This window comes from Microtus pennsylvanicus, chromosome 8 (genome assembly GCF_037038515.1).
Source record: "Microtus pennsylvanicus isolate mMicPen1 chromosome 8, mMicPen1.hap1, whole genome shotgun sequence".
Taxonomy (NCBI): Eukaryota; Metazoa; Chordata; class Mammalia; order Rodentia; family Cricetidae; genus Microtus; species Microtus pennsylvanicus.
The window spans coordinates 15,499,323-15,512,500 of NC_134586.1; the positions used below are offsets into that span (position 1 = coordinate 15,499,323).

General features: G+C 43.8%; 1 protein-coding gene across 2 annotated transcripts in view; it reads left to right on the top strand.

Annotated features, from left to right (window-relative positions):
- The first annotated feature begins 452 nt into the window (after positions 1 to 452).
- The window catches only part of Mansc1 (MANSC domain containing 1), a 24,780-nt gene continuing 12,054 nt past the window's right edge, over positions 453 to 13,178 (top strand). The window contains exons 1-2 of one of the 2 annotated variants that reach the window (XM_075982510.1): positions 453 to 939; positions 8,811 to 9,128. In XM_075982510.1, coding sequence (XP_075838625.1) covers positions 8,906 to 9,128 — 223 coding nt within the window. In that variant the 5' untranslated portion in view covers positions 453 to 939; positions 8,811 to 8,905. Of the gene's footprint in view, positions 950 to 8,810; positions 9,129 to 13,178 lie in introns of both variants that reach the window. The other variant, XM_075982511.1, reaches the window with a different exon arrangement.

Sequence of the window (13,178 nt, forward strand, 5' to 3'; positions counted from 1 at the left end):
TTATTACCCACGCCCATAGGCAAATCACAGCTGTGCACTTCGGAGGTGGAGGAGATCAGGACGTAAAGGTTCATCCTCAGTTATATACGGAGTCGGAAGGCAGACTGGGAAGAACCTGTCTCAAAGAAGCAAAACAAACAAACAACACACTGCCACAACACACAACAAACCAGTAAATTCCCCCAAAGCCAAATGCTTTCCCCTAGGGTTGCCTGACAGAGTTATCGGGGGAGCTGCCAGGAGGCCCCCTTCTGCTCTCCAATCATGGAAATAGGATTCTCCTAATTATGCCAAAATAGGATGCACTGTGAACTTTAACCAAGAAGGTATTCTTGAGCCAGCTGTGGTGGTGGCACCCCTGTTACACCTGCACTTGGGAAATAGAGGCAAGAGGATAAGGAGTTCAAAGTCATGCTTGCCAACTCAAAGAATTACAAGCCAGCCAGGCCTTCAAGACACCATTTGAAAACCAAAGGCGACAGCCGCTTACGATGCTTGCTTGAGAAGCGAGGGACAAAAAGATTGCGACTCTAACGTGGGGCGGAGTACACCTGGGTGAACGACCCAATTAACACCCTTGAGTTTGTTCTTCAGGGCGCGGCAGCACAGCTGCAGGCCCTTGGTGACCCTGAGGGTCCGCACTTCTCCCTTTAGTGGCTCGCCCTGTGCTGGGTGCTGTGGCTACGCCGGGAGCTGGGGACCTGGAGTCGCGCGTCCTGACTGGGGCGGTCAGGCTGGATGTTCCTGGGAAGCAGCTCCGGGTTGCAGGGCAGGAACGCGCCCTTCCCCCGTGCAAACTTTCAGTCGCTGCGACGGAAGCAGGAACTTGATCACGACAAAAATCTGCGGGGCCCGTGCGGGAGCTGCGGAGCATCCTCCGCGACCCTTTCCAGACCCTTGCGTGCCTCGACGGTCTTTAAGCGCCACGGGGACCACAAGGTAAAGGCGTCTCTTCCCTCCCCTGGCTGGCCTCGGTTAGAGTCCACTCCTGCCGAGGGCAACTCCTTTCCTTTCCCAGGTCCTGCTTAGGCACCCACACCAAAGCGATCCCAGGGGCCAGGTTAGAGCAAAAAGGGGGCTGATCTGGAGAGTGTGTCGCTGCAATATCCCAAAGCAGATGGCCAGGCGAGCTTGAAAGCACCTGCTATTAATGGCACAAGCTCCAAGTTGTCTGCAGAGGGAGGCCAAAGCGCTCAGGAAGCAGCATGCGGTTTGTTCAAAGGGAAAAGTTCTGTTTTCTTGTATGGTTTGTCTTTTCCTTTTTCAACCTGCTATGTGATACTCTGTAAAGGTGTGTGTGTGTGTGTGTGAGAGAGAGAGAGAGAGAGAGAGAGAGAGAGAGAGAGAGAGAGAGAGAGAGAGAGAGAGAGAGAGAGAAATTATTGACGTCTTGATAGCATGCTGTAAATGATTCCCAACAATTGAAATAGCTCCGTACAAGTTAAGTTTGAGTGACTCTGGGAGACTGGAGTTTCTCTCTTCCATCTGTGCCTGTCCTCCTTTTGAGTAGGATTAAACCCAAATAATAACTGACCAGATAACTTATGGGCTGCTGTGTAGCTCAGGACTCTGGGTTCCTGCCCTAGGACTGTGCTGATATGCAATCCTTAATTGGGGACCAAGAAAAGAAAAAGAAAGCCGAAGAGCTAAGTAACCAGTTGCTGGGTATCTTTAATGAAAATATTTTTTTAAGCTTTAATTAATTACATTTTCACTGTGTAGCCCTGACTGGTCTGGAACTCATTATGTGGACCAGGTTGGCCTCAGACTCGCAAGATCTCTTCCTCTGCCTCCTGAGGTATAGCAAGCTTTCTTGCCGGACTGTCTTTGGACCGCCAGCCCACAAATAATGACCCAGAGACTTATTATTAATTATGAAAGCTTGGCCTTAGCTTAGTTTTTTTCCCAACTAGCTCTTATAACTTAATTAACACACACACATATATATATGTATGTATATATATATATATATGTTCTGCCACGTGGCTCAGTTACCTCATCTTAGTACAGCAAATCTGACTTGCTTGAGTCTGCTGGTGAAATCATGTGCCTAGATTCCTCCTCTCAACTTCTCTCTGCCTATTCTCTCCTGCCTAGCCTTTCCTGCCCAGCAATTGGCCATGTAGCTCTTTATTAAACCAATCCAAAGGCACTTAGGCAGAGACAAACATTCTGCAACACCATGGTTAAAGGTATGTGCCACAGTGCCAGTATCTTTGTTTTTAAAATTTAAAAAAAAATCACACTGTTGCGCACATGAACACGTTTATACCCTGGTGCATAGTGTACGTCAGAAGACAACCTGTGGAAATTAGTTCTCTCCTACCGTGAGAGTCCCAGGGATCGAGCTTGTGACATTAGACTTGGCAGCAAGTGCCCTTACCCACTGAGCCATCTCTAAGGGATGTTACTTCCTGCACCCCGAGAGTTCAGCCCCTGCTTGGTCTCTTTGCACAGTTCAGGTATCTATGCAAACACACGAGGACAGACTATCCCAGACTCTCCCACTCCTCCCTTCCTTCCCCCCTTTCCATGGCGAGAATTCCGGAAGTCTGTGAACTTTGGGGAAATGCGTTATTTCCTAGCCTCTCACTGAAAAGCAGCTTTCATAGCCAAGTGCTGGGATTTCAGGTGTGAATCATCATGCTGGTCTACCCTGGGTTTCTTGTGAGGATTTCAGGGCGTGATCTGTATAAAGTACAAAGAGGCTGGCATGTGAAAATGATACATGTTTCCATTTTACTGTACACAGAAGCTGGATGTAATAACAAGGGAAATAGCACACTTGTGTTCTATTATCATAGACGGGCTTTGTTGGTTAACTAACTGAAATTCATTATTCACATAGGGTTCACGTGAAGTGTTTTACAGTTCTATGGGTCTTAGTAGATATACAATGATGTAGTGTCCACTACAGTATCATGCAAAATCAATTCACGGCTGTAAGAAGCCTCTGTACTCCAACCTCTTCCCCTTTTAGTAAGCTCTGATTTACTTTTAGGGCTTTAAGTTCTTCTTTTTTACCAGGTATGGTGGCGCAAACCTTTAATTTTAGGACTTGGAAGACAGAGACGGGCAGATCTCTGTGAGTTTGAGATCAGTCTGGTCTACATTTTGAGTTCTAGGACAGCCAGGGCTCTGTAGAGAGACCATGTCTCAAATATATATAATAAAAAATATATAAATATAATAAAATATATTATATATATATGAAAGAAAGAATAAAATCTCTTTTTCCTTTTATGTGTATGGGTGTTTTGTCTGCATGTATGTCTGTGCCTCACCTGTGTGCACTCCCTAAGGAAGCCAGAAGAGGGCACCAAAGCCTCTGGGCCTTGAGTTACAGATAGTTGAAAACCACCCTGCATAGGCTGGTACTAGAACCTGGATCCTCTAGAAGAAAAGCCCATGTACTTAACCTCAAAGCCATCTCTCTATCCCCAGTTCTGGTATTTTTGATTTGGTTTTTCCAGACTATCAGGTTATATTCTGAATCAAAGTCAGAGTCAAGTCTGTTCAGAGTGGCTTCTTTCACTTAGCAGTATACAATTGAAGATTTTTCCTATCTTTCTGTTGCTTGATAATTCATTTCCTTTTATTGCTGAATAACATTTAAATATATGATTGTGCCTTATTTATCCATTTGCCTGTGGAATAGCATCTTAGTTGTTCCTAGCTCTGAGAAATTATGAAAAATGCTGCTATAACATTCCTGTGAATATTTTTTTGTTTAGAAGCAAACTTTTCAAAATTTAATTGTAATTATGTGTATATGTGCATGGATGGATGGGTGTGTGTATGTGTGTGCATACTGGTTTGTGCATGAGCCTATAGTGCCTGAAGAGGTCAGAAGAGGGTATCAGATCCTCTTGGAGCTGGGGCTTGACACCTCCAGAAAGGCAGTATCTGTTCTTAGTAGCTAAGCCACCCCTCCAGCCCCTAGACACAGTTTTCAATGCATTTGGATCAATACATGTAGGACAGTTGCCGAACTCTATGGTGAGATGACCTTTAAGTTTTGAAAGACACCACCACATTTCTTTCAGAGTGACTGCACCATTCGCAGTCTTACCAGCAAGGAATGGAGTTCCTGTTGGTCCAATCTCATGTTAGCTTTTAGTGTTGTCTGGTTCTCAGAGTTTTTGTTTTTTTTTTTTTAACCATTCTAATAGGTGTGTAGTGGTGTCTCAGTGCTGATTGAAATTACAGTTCCTTGATGATATGTTGAGCATTTTAGGATGCTTATTTGTCATTGTGTGTGTGTGTGTGTGTGTGTGTGTGAGAGAGAGAGAGAGAGAGAGAGAGAGAGAGAGAGAGAGAGAGAGAGAGAGAGAGAGACATCTACTCTCTTTTGAGGTTTGATTTTGGTTTTGGTATTGTGTCTTTTTTTTTCTAGGATTTTGTTTTGTTTTTGTTTTCCTTTGGACAGGGTCCCACTATGCAGTCGTGGCTGGCCTGGAGCTCAATATATAGATTAGGCTGGCCTCACACTCCCAGACATCTGCTTGCCTCTGCCACCCGGGTGCTGAGGTTAAGGGTATATATGGCCATGTCTGGCTCCCTTTTTAGTTTTTCCTTTATTGTTGAGAATCTTTGGTATATTTGGAAGCCAGGCCTTTAGTGGATAGGTATTTTACAAATATCTTCTCTGCAGCTCGGGTGGGGGAAAGCTCTGTGAGTAAAGCAGCTGCCCAGCAAACATGAGGACTGGCGTTTGGATCCCCAACCCTCAAAGATGCTGGGTGGGCTGAGCAGCCTTTGAAAGGCAGAGGCAGGATCCTGGAGCAAGCTGCCTAGAGAGACTAGCTGTGTCAGCAAGCTGTGAGTTTGATTAAAAGCCCATGCCTCAATGAAGATGGGAGAGTCATTGAGGAAGATCCTGAACCCCCACAGACACATGCACTGCCCCCATCCCACACACACAAGGGAAGAACAGTGGCTTTTGTGGAAGAGCAGTTTTTGGTTTTAATTAAAAATCACATCAGAACAGGAGACATGGCTCAGTGCTTAAGAGTATTCACTGCTCGTGCTCTCTCTCCTTCTGCTCCTGATTTGGACCTTGAGATTTCTGTCCGGTGCTCCAATGTGGGTCTCTGTCTCTGTCTCCTTTCCTCACCCGATGAAGGTTAATATTCAGGAGGATGCCTATGTTTTTCTTTGGGTTCCCCTTCTTATTTAGCTTCTCTAGGATCACTAATTATAGGCTCAATGTCCTTTATTTATGGCTAGAAACCAAATATGAGTGAGTACATCCCATGTTCCTCTTTTTGGGCCTAGGCAGTTTGGATGCTCACCTTACTAGACCTGGATGGAGGTGGGTGGTCCTTGGACTTCCCATAGGGCAAGGAACCCTGATTGCTCTTTGGGCTGACGAGGGAGGAGGACTTGATTGGGGGAGGGGGAGGGAAATGGGAGGCGGTGGCGGGGAAGAGACAGAAATCTTTAATAAATAAAAAATTTAAAAAAAAGAGTATTCACTGTTCTTAGAGAGGACCTGGGTTCAGTTCCAGCACCCTCATTGTGGTTTACAACCAACCATCTATAACTCCAGTTTCAGAGAGTGTCAATGCTTTTCTCTGACATTGTGGGCTCCAGGTATGCATTCACATTACATACATGGAGGCTAAATACTCATACACATAAAATAAATGTAAAAAAAAAACTCAACTTTTTTTAGGGATCTTACTTTTGCTGTTGTATCTAAAACCACATCATTTAATTAATCAAAGAACATGAAGACGTTTCTTCTCTCTATTGCCTGGAATCATATGGATTTGTAATTTACACTTATGGCTGGGATCCATTTTTAGCTCATTGTTGTGAAAGGTTAAAGGTTTGTTTCTCCATTTATTGTTGCAATGGGACAGCTTGTTTTTTTCCCGACTGCTCAGCCCCGAAATAATCACACAGAAACCATATTATTTGCAATACTGTTTGGCCAATAACCTAAGCATATTTCTGGCTAACTCATTTCCTAAATTAACCCATCTCTATTAATCTGTGTATTGCCATGTGACTGTGGCTTACCAGCTAAAATTCTGGCGTCTGATCTACATGGCTTCTCTCTGACTCTGCCCTTCTTTTTCCCAGCATTCATTTTAGTTTTCCCCCACCTTGCTCTGTTCCCCTATAGCTCTGTTATAGACCCAAAGCAGTTCCTTTATTAACCAATGGTAATCACAACATACGAAGGGAAATTCCACATCACCTCCCCTTTTCTGTTTAAATAAAAAGGTTTTAACTTTAACATAGTAAAATTAAATATAACAGAACATTTATCAAGCAAGAATTACAGTTACAATTTTATATCTACTTTATCTTTTATTATAACAAAGGAAAACTATAACTATAAATTCTTCAACTCCATCAAAGACTCCAGAAGGATATAATATTACCTACGTAAACAGGAAGTGCATTGTAAGCAACTTCCAAAACTCTAGAATTGACAGAGACATCTCACTGCCTGGACCCAAAGTTTTCTGTACCGTTGGGGCATTCATCTTCACCCTATAGGCCCATAGTATCCAGCAGACTTTTCCATGAAGCAGGAAATTTCAAAGACAGTTTCACCTATATTGGCAGTTTGTCAGTCACTTTCTTCTGTATTCTGCAGAATGTCTAGCCGACCCTTTCATGAAGCAGGAACCCTGAAGGATGGTCTCACCTTTAGGCAAGTTTAGCAGTCATTTCCTGCATGTCTAGTTCATGAAGCAGTCCAGGCAAGAGCAGTTTCTTGCCCAAAGGCTAATAGACTTCATGAGGAGCCTCTCTGGTGCCCATCTTCCTCTTGAAGTAGCTTGGTGCTGCTAGGAGCAGATGTGTCTCACTGTCATGAAAAGTCCTAAATTATTAAACATTTAAATGCCATATTCTGTAGTCTTTGAAAGGTTTGAAGAATGCCTATCCATCTGAAATACATCTCTGTACATCTAGAAAATCTAACTAACATGACTACAAGCTTGACTATTATAGATTATTATCTATTAACCTATATTTCTTAATTATACATTACATTTCTAAATGAGCTGCACAAGCACAATACCTTAATCAAGGTCAGAAAAACGCACATACAGTATAAAAAATTGACCTTAACTTTGTATCAATAAAACAAGATCCTTACCAATGCAAATCTCTATAGCATATCCCCCTTTAAGTGTAAACAAACACTTATAGACAATATTTGGGAATATGGACATAGTTATCTTCCAAACTTCTTCCTGATGATTATTGGGTGAAGTATTTTCAGAGGTCTTGGTGCATCAAATCATATTAGTCTGGAAGCAATCCACAGGTTCTCATCCTCTGTGGAAACAAAAGAAGAACCTCTTTTTCAAAGCAACCTATCCTTAGACCCAAATTCTGAAGTCAAGATATCTTTGTAATATACATGCTGGTTTAGCTTAGCATCCCATATAATGAAATATCTCTCTGTACTTAGCTTCTTCACAGTCAAAAAATTCAAAGAAAACACAATAATATACATAGTCCAGACTCTCTGAGAATTTTTATCTTTTCATGGCTTATTCTTTGTTTACTCCTTTTAATCTATGACTGTCTGTACATTGTCTCTTTAAAGACTTTACCTTTTTTTAACTGTCTATATTCCTTTTCTTCTCTCTTCCAAGCCTATGTACATTTATCCAACGCTGTGACTCATTTAGAGGTCTTTTATGTCCGAATCTGTCCTATTGTGTATCTGAAATTCTTTTCTGTCTTGAAGAGCTTTTAAAATGGTAAACAGCTTGGTTGCAGCAGCTCTGGATGCTGGCTCTGAGACCACCAGGTGCTCAGCACTTTAACTCTGAGAATGAGCTTGCATCACAGAAACCCTTTTTATCTGAGTAATAGCTAAATATGCCCTGCAGAGCATTGCACAGCCTGGAAATATCTCTGTGTATGGCAGCAGGAATCCACCATGCTCTCCTGCCTGTGCAGTCTTAGAAGTCCTGATCCTGCTGCCTGCCCAAGGGTGGATGCTGAGCTGCGGGCATGGTCTCAGCTACTTTCCCAAGTGGGCACACAAGAACCCGGGTCCACAAACCCCATTCAAGTGCTCTATAGCCGTTCTCTTACTGGAGCCAGACTGTTCTCCATTCTAACTGACCAGTTCCTAGAATTCAATTATGAGACTTTCTTCCTCTCACTTGATATTTAGAGAAGCAAACTTTCTGCCAGGCTGGTACAAGGACTCAAGAGGGGAATGTGTGTTTGAGTCTCTTAGCACAGTCAATGTCTGCCTCCAGCAGATATCTTTAAAGGCTAAGTGCTGTCACTGAGAAAAGTGGTGTGCTGAGCTCTCAGCCTTGCTTCAGCACTGGCAGTTTTGTGGCCTTTCTCCTCATGTTGGCAAGGAACCAGAAGATGAAGGATTCTCAAACACACAGGCAGTCTTTCATTTAAACTTCTTCACAGGTACTTTCAGCTTTTATTTATTATTTGCTTTTTTTTGTTTTATAGTATTATTATTATTTAAAGATATGTTTTGTTTATTTTGTGTGTATGTTTGTGTCTGTTTGTCTGTCTCTGTGCCAGTGCCTATGCAGAGGTCAAAAGAGGGTGTTGGATCCTTAGAGTTGGAGTTACAGGCAGCTTGGGAGCCACTGAACATGGATGCTAAGATCCAAACCCCTGTCCTCATAATGGGACTTGGCAAATGCTATTACCCACTGAGCCTTCTCACACTGTAGCCCAAGCTGCCCTATAACTCACACTACATAGCCCCAGCGGGCCTTGAACTCATGGTCATCCTTCTGCTTCAACCCCTCCGCAAGGGTCATTGATATATTTCTATTTTTGCTGTTTTTCTACAGAAAGAGTAAACCTGTACAATTTTCCTGAAGTAAACTGAGACAAGAAGAGTCATCCTTGACCTCTGAAGAAAGACCAAGATCAACAAGCATCCAGAATGCTCTTCCAGGAAGAGCGGAGCTTGGCTTATACTTTGGTGGTCATTTGCTTCCTGACACTAAGGCTGTCTGCTGGTCAGAAGTGCCTCACCGAGAGTCTAGAGGATGTTGTCATTGACATCCAGTCTTCCCTTTTAAAAGGAATCAGAGGCAATGAGCCCATCCATACAGTAACCCAGGAAGACTGCATCAGCACCTGCTGTTCAACACAAAACATAGCGGGTAAGTAACACAACCTGCTGTAGCTTGTGTGTTTTGTGAGCTGTGGCCTGTGTGTTGTGTGAGCTGTGGCCTGTGTGTTTTGTGAGCTGTGGCTTGTGTGTTTTGTGAGCTGTGGCCTGTGTGTTTTGTGAGCTGTGGCTTGTGTGTTTTGTGAGCTGTGGCTTGTGTGTTTTGGGACAAGATAGTTGGAGGGTGTGGCTGGCTAGTTTGCACCAGAAATTCTCAGTGGAGCAGAAAGACAGATTCACTGGGGAATTGTCCCTAAGTACATTCCACCATCCCTCCCCAGAGCTGTATTATGGTTGCTGATAAGTGTGTCCATATAACCCTTAGATGGGTTCAGGGATGAAACTCAGGTCACCAGACTTACACAGCAGTCTCTTTGCCAGATGAGCCATCTTGCTGGTCTGGAAGAGAGTCAATCTTATACATTTATGCAGAAGAAAACGTAGGCTTGTAGGTTTAAACCAAACATTTCAGGCTTCAAACTGGCAAGCTGAAAAGAGAAGTGTGTGTTTAGAGCTGGCAGTGATTCTGTTTTGCTCATGATGCTGTCTGCATTCTCTACGTGAAACAATGTTAACTTTGTCGAGTATGCCACACTTTGCTAAGTGCTATAGTGGGCTTATGGGATGGGAAGACCTCACCCACCAAGGAGCATGAAACAGAACTGGGCAAGATGCTAAAACAGGTGTCTGCCCTTGAACTTCTTTTTCTGTGATGCTGTGGCATAAGGAATGTATATGGAGTCTTTGTCTCAGGTCCTTATTTTTTGGTGGTACTGTAACTAACAAAACCCACAGCCTCATGAACATGTAAGCTAGGTAAGTGCTCTCCCACTCGGCTCTATTCCTCAGTCCTCTTTCTCTTAAAAAAAGAAAGGTTTGTTTTTATCTTATGCATGTGGCTGTTTGCCTGAATGTGTGCATGTATGTGCACTATGTGTGTGCAGTGCCAGGGGAGGCCAGAAGAGGGTGTCAGACCTTCTGAAACTGTTACGGGTGAGCTCCGTTTGGGTGCTGGGCACCAAATCTGGGTCTTCTGTAAAAAGAGCAAGTGATCTGAACTGCGGAGTCATCTCTCCAGCCCCCTCTCTTTGTTTTGTAAATTCTCAGGCTGCCTCAGCCTTCTGAGTAGCTGGGATGGCATAAGGCATAGAGCTCCTAAACCTTTGGGATGTACAGTGACAGGAGCAAGTGTCATGATTGGAAGTGCCTTTCAACTATAACTCACTCGTGCTAGCCGAGGCCACTTTGACAGGCCCACAGACTGTTCTAGATGTCACTGGTCATCAGAAAGAGCAAACTCTAGTTGGAAGCTTGGGACATTCAGACCTGTGCCCTGGTCTCCAGGGAGGGATACTCTGAACCAAAGGGTCACTGATTTTAAGTGATTGTGCCTATACAGTGGACAACCTCCGAATTTGCAGTCAAGTCACAGGGTTCGGAAACCTGAGCCCTGACACTTGCCGCTGATTCTGAGAGGACAGCGGGCTTGCAGGAAGGAACCCTTGCCTATGGAGTCTGGTGCTAACCCCAGCTGGTTAGATTAAAAATGGGCCGACCTGAACTGTAGGATATCCAGTTATTGGCAGGGGTTTGCAAGAGGTGGCGTGGAAAGGAAGCAGCCCTTTGATGACCTCAGATTGAGAAGTGTGCTTTCTGGTGCTGTGGTTTATAGAAACCGTAGTGATTTAACTTGAATTCCTACCTTTTAAAAACATATGAATGTTGATGTAGAAGCTTCAGTAGCACAGGGGTTAAAGCACTGATCTTACCAACACTGAGATAAGCATTGGTCTGACATAGGTGGGCATGGTGATGCGTACCTGAAATCCCAGTCCTAAGAGAATCGCCACTTCCATACCGCCCTGGATGTGCCTAGACAGATGCCTCTGGCACTGAGGGCTCAAACAGACCTTTCCTCCCTCTGGTTGCTTACATCAGCTATTTTGTCATAGTTATGGTCTCCTGGATAAAGTAGTAGGTCCAGAAAAACTCCAAATCACAGGCAGAATGTTGTGTACTTCACATTGACGTTCATTTTCCTACAGTCTATGACTATCATCAAATTATTTTGATAATTTGCTTTAAAACTGTAGTTTTTACTTTAACTGCTGAATAAACGAGGGGGAAGGACACCACGGGAAGGCTCACACAGTCAGCTAACTTGGGCTCCTAAGAGCTCATTGGAGACTGAACCAAGAACCAGGGAGCCTGCATATATGTTTCGGTTGTGTAGCTTGGTCCTCTTATGGGACCCCTAACAGTGGGAACAGGGCTTGCCTCTGAATCTTTTACTGGCTTTTGAGACCCTACTCCTCATATTGAGTCGCCTTGTCCAGCCTTAATAGATGGGGAGGTGCTTAGTCTTACTGCAACTTGATATGCTGTGTTTTATTGATGCAGGAGACCTGCCCTTTCTTAGATGGAGATGGACGAGGATGGGATTGGTGGGTGGGAACAGAGAGGGGATGGGGTAGAGGGAGTGGGAGGGGAGTGGGAGGAGGCTACAACCATGTTGTAAAATAAGTAGATGAATGAAAACAACAAATAAAAAAGTAAATAAATAAATGTAAAACAACAACAACAAAATCTGGGAACTAAGATCCATGGGTGGCAAATCTGTATGAACACTTTCACTGTAAAATAAGGTAGGAAACCCTCAGTTCTTGAAATTGATGAAAAATGTCTGGTTTTCTGTGCTGTCAGGAAACACCCACATATCCAGCATTCAATCCTCACAGATAATATTTATATTTCACATAAATTGTTTTGTTGTTTTTGTTTTAAACAGTGTTTCACTGTATAAACTAGACTACCCTTGACTTTGGGATGATCCTCCTGCCTCTGCCTCATGATTACAGGATGTACAGCTAGGCCCAACTTTTGTTTGGGGTGGAGTATTATGTAGCTCAGGCTAGCCTCAAACTCACTATGTAGCCATGAACTCCTGACCCTCCTGTCTTGGCTTCCGAAGTGCTAAGATTACAGCCCTGTGCCGCCTGCCCAGTTAGCATTCTCCCCCTCTCCCTCGGCCTTGTATTCTTTCTTATCCAGGTTCCCAGTCTAATGGACAATGCACCCCTAGTCAAGGCTGGTCTTCCTGGCTAACTTAATCCTTTCTGAAAACAGGCTCAGAACACACCCAGAAGTATGTTTCACCAAGTGCTAGGTGCTTCTCAGACCTATCAAGTTGACTGTTCCTCTCACTTCCAAACGGTCCAGGTTTGAATCCCAGCATCCACAAGATGCATTCACAAATGCTACTGCAGGCATCACATTGTTGGAGAAGGAAAAGCAGAGCTGCGTCGGGTCGAGTGAGCAACGGAAGAAGAGGCAGTAGAATCCTGGCAAGGGCTAACTCTTTTTCCCTATCTACAGGGTTTGGTATTTTGAGATAGGATCTTTTGTAGACTGGCCTCAAACTCACTCTGTAGTTGCAGGAGGATGGCCTTGAACTCCTGCTTCTCCAGCCTCTACCTCTGAGTGCTGACACTATAGGCCCGTACACCTAGCTAAACCATGGGGTTTTTCTGGAGAAGGGGTTGTTTTTCATATTTATTTTATGTGTATGTGTGTTTTGCCTATATATTTTTATCATGTGTGTGCTTGGTATCTGAGAGGCCGGAAGAGAACTGGAGCTGCAGATGGTTGTGAGTGTCATGTAGGTGCTGGGATTCAAACCATCACTCAAGCCCCTAAAAGCTGTTTTAACAAATAGAAGATTTGTCTCTAGAGAACAAAATGTGCTGCTAAAAGAAAATGGTGTGGGGAGATAGAGAGATGGCTCAGTGGTTCCAAGCGCTGGCTGCTCTTCCAAACGGTCCAGGTTTGAATCCCAGCATCCAGATGGTTAGTGCTCACAGCCGTCTTTGACTCTGGTTCTAGAAGATCTGGTGCTCTCTTCTGCCTTCTGCAAGCACTGCATGCCCACAGCACACAGACATATGTGCGGGCAAGACGCACATGCACAGAAAACAGATAATAGTAAACTTTTAAATGAAAAAAAAATGGTTTTTCCAAGATTAAGTTGGGTTTATAAACCAAA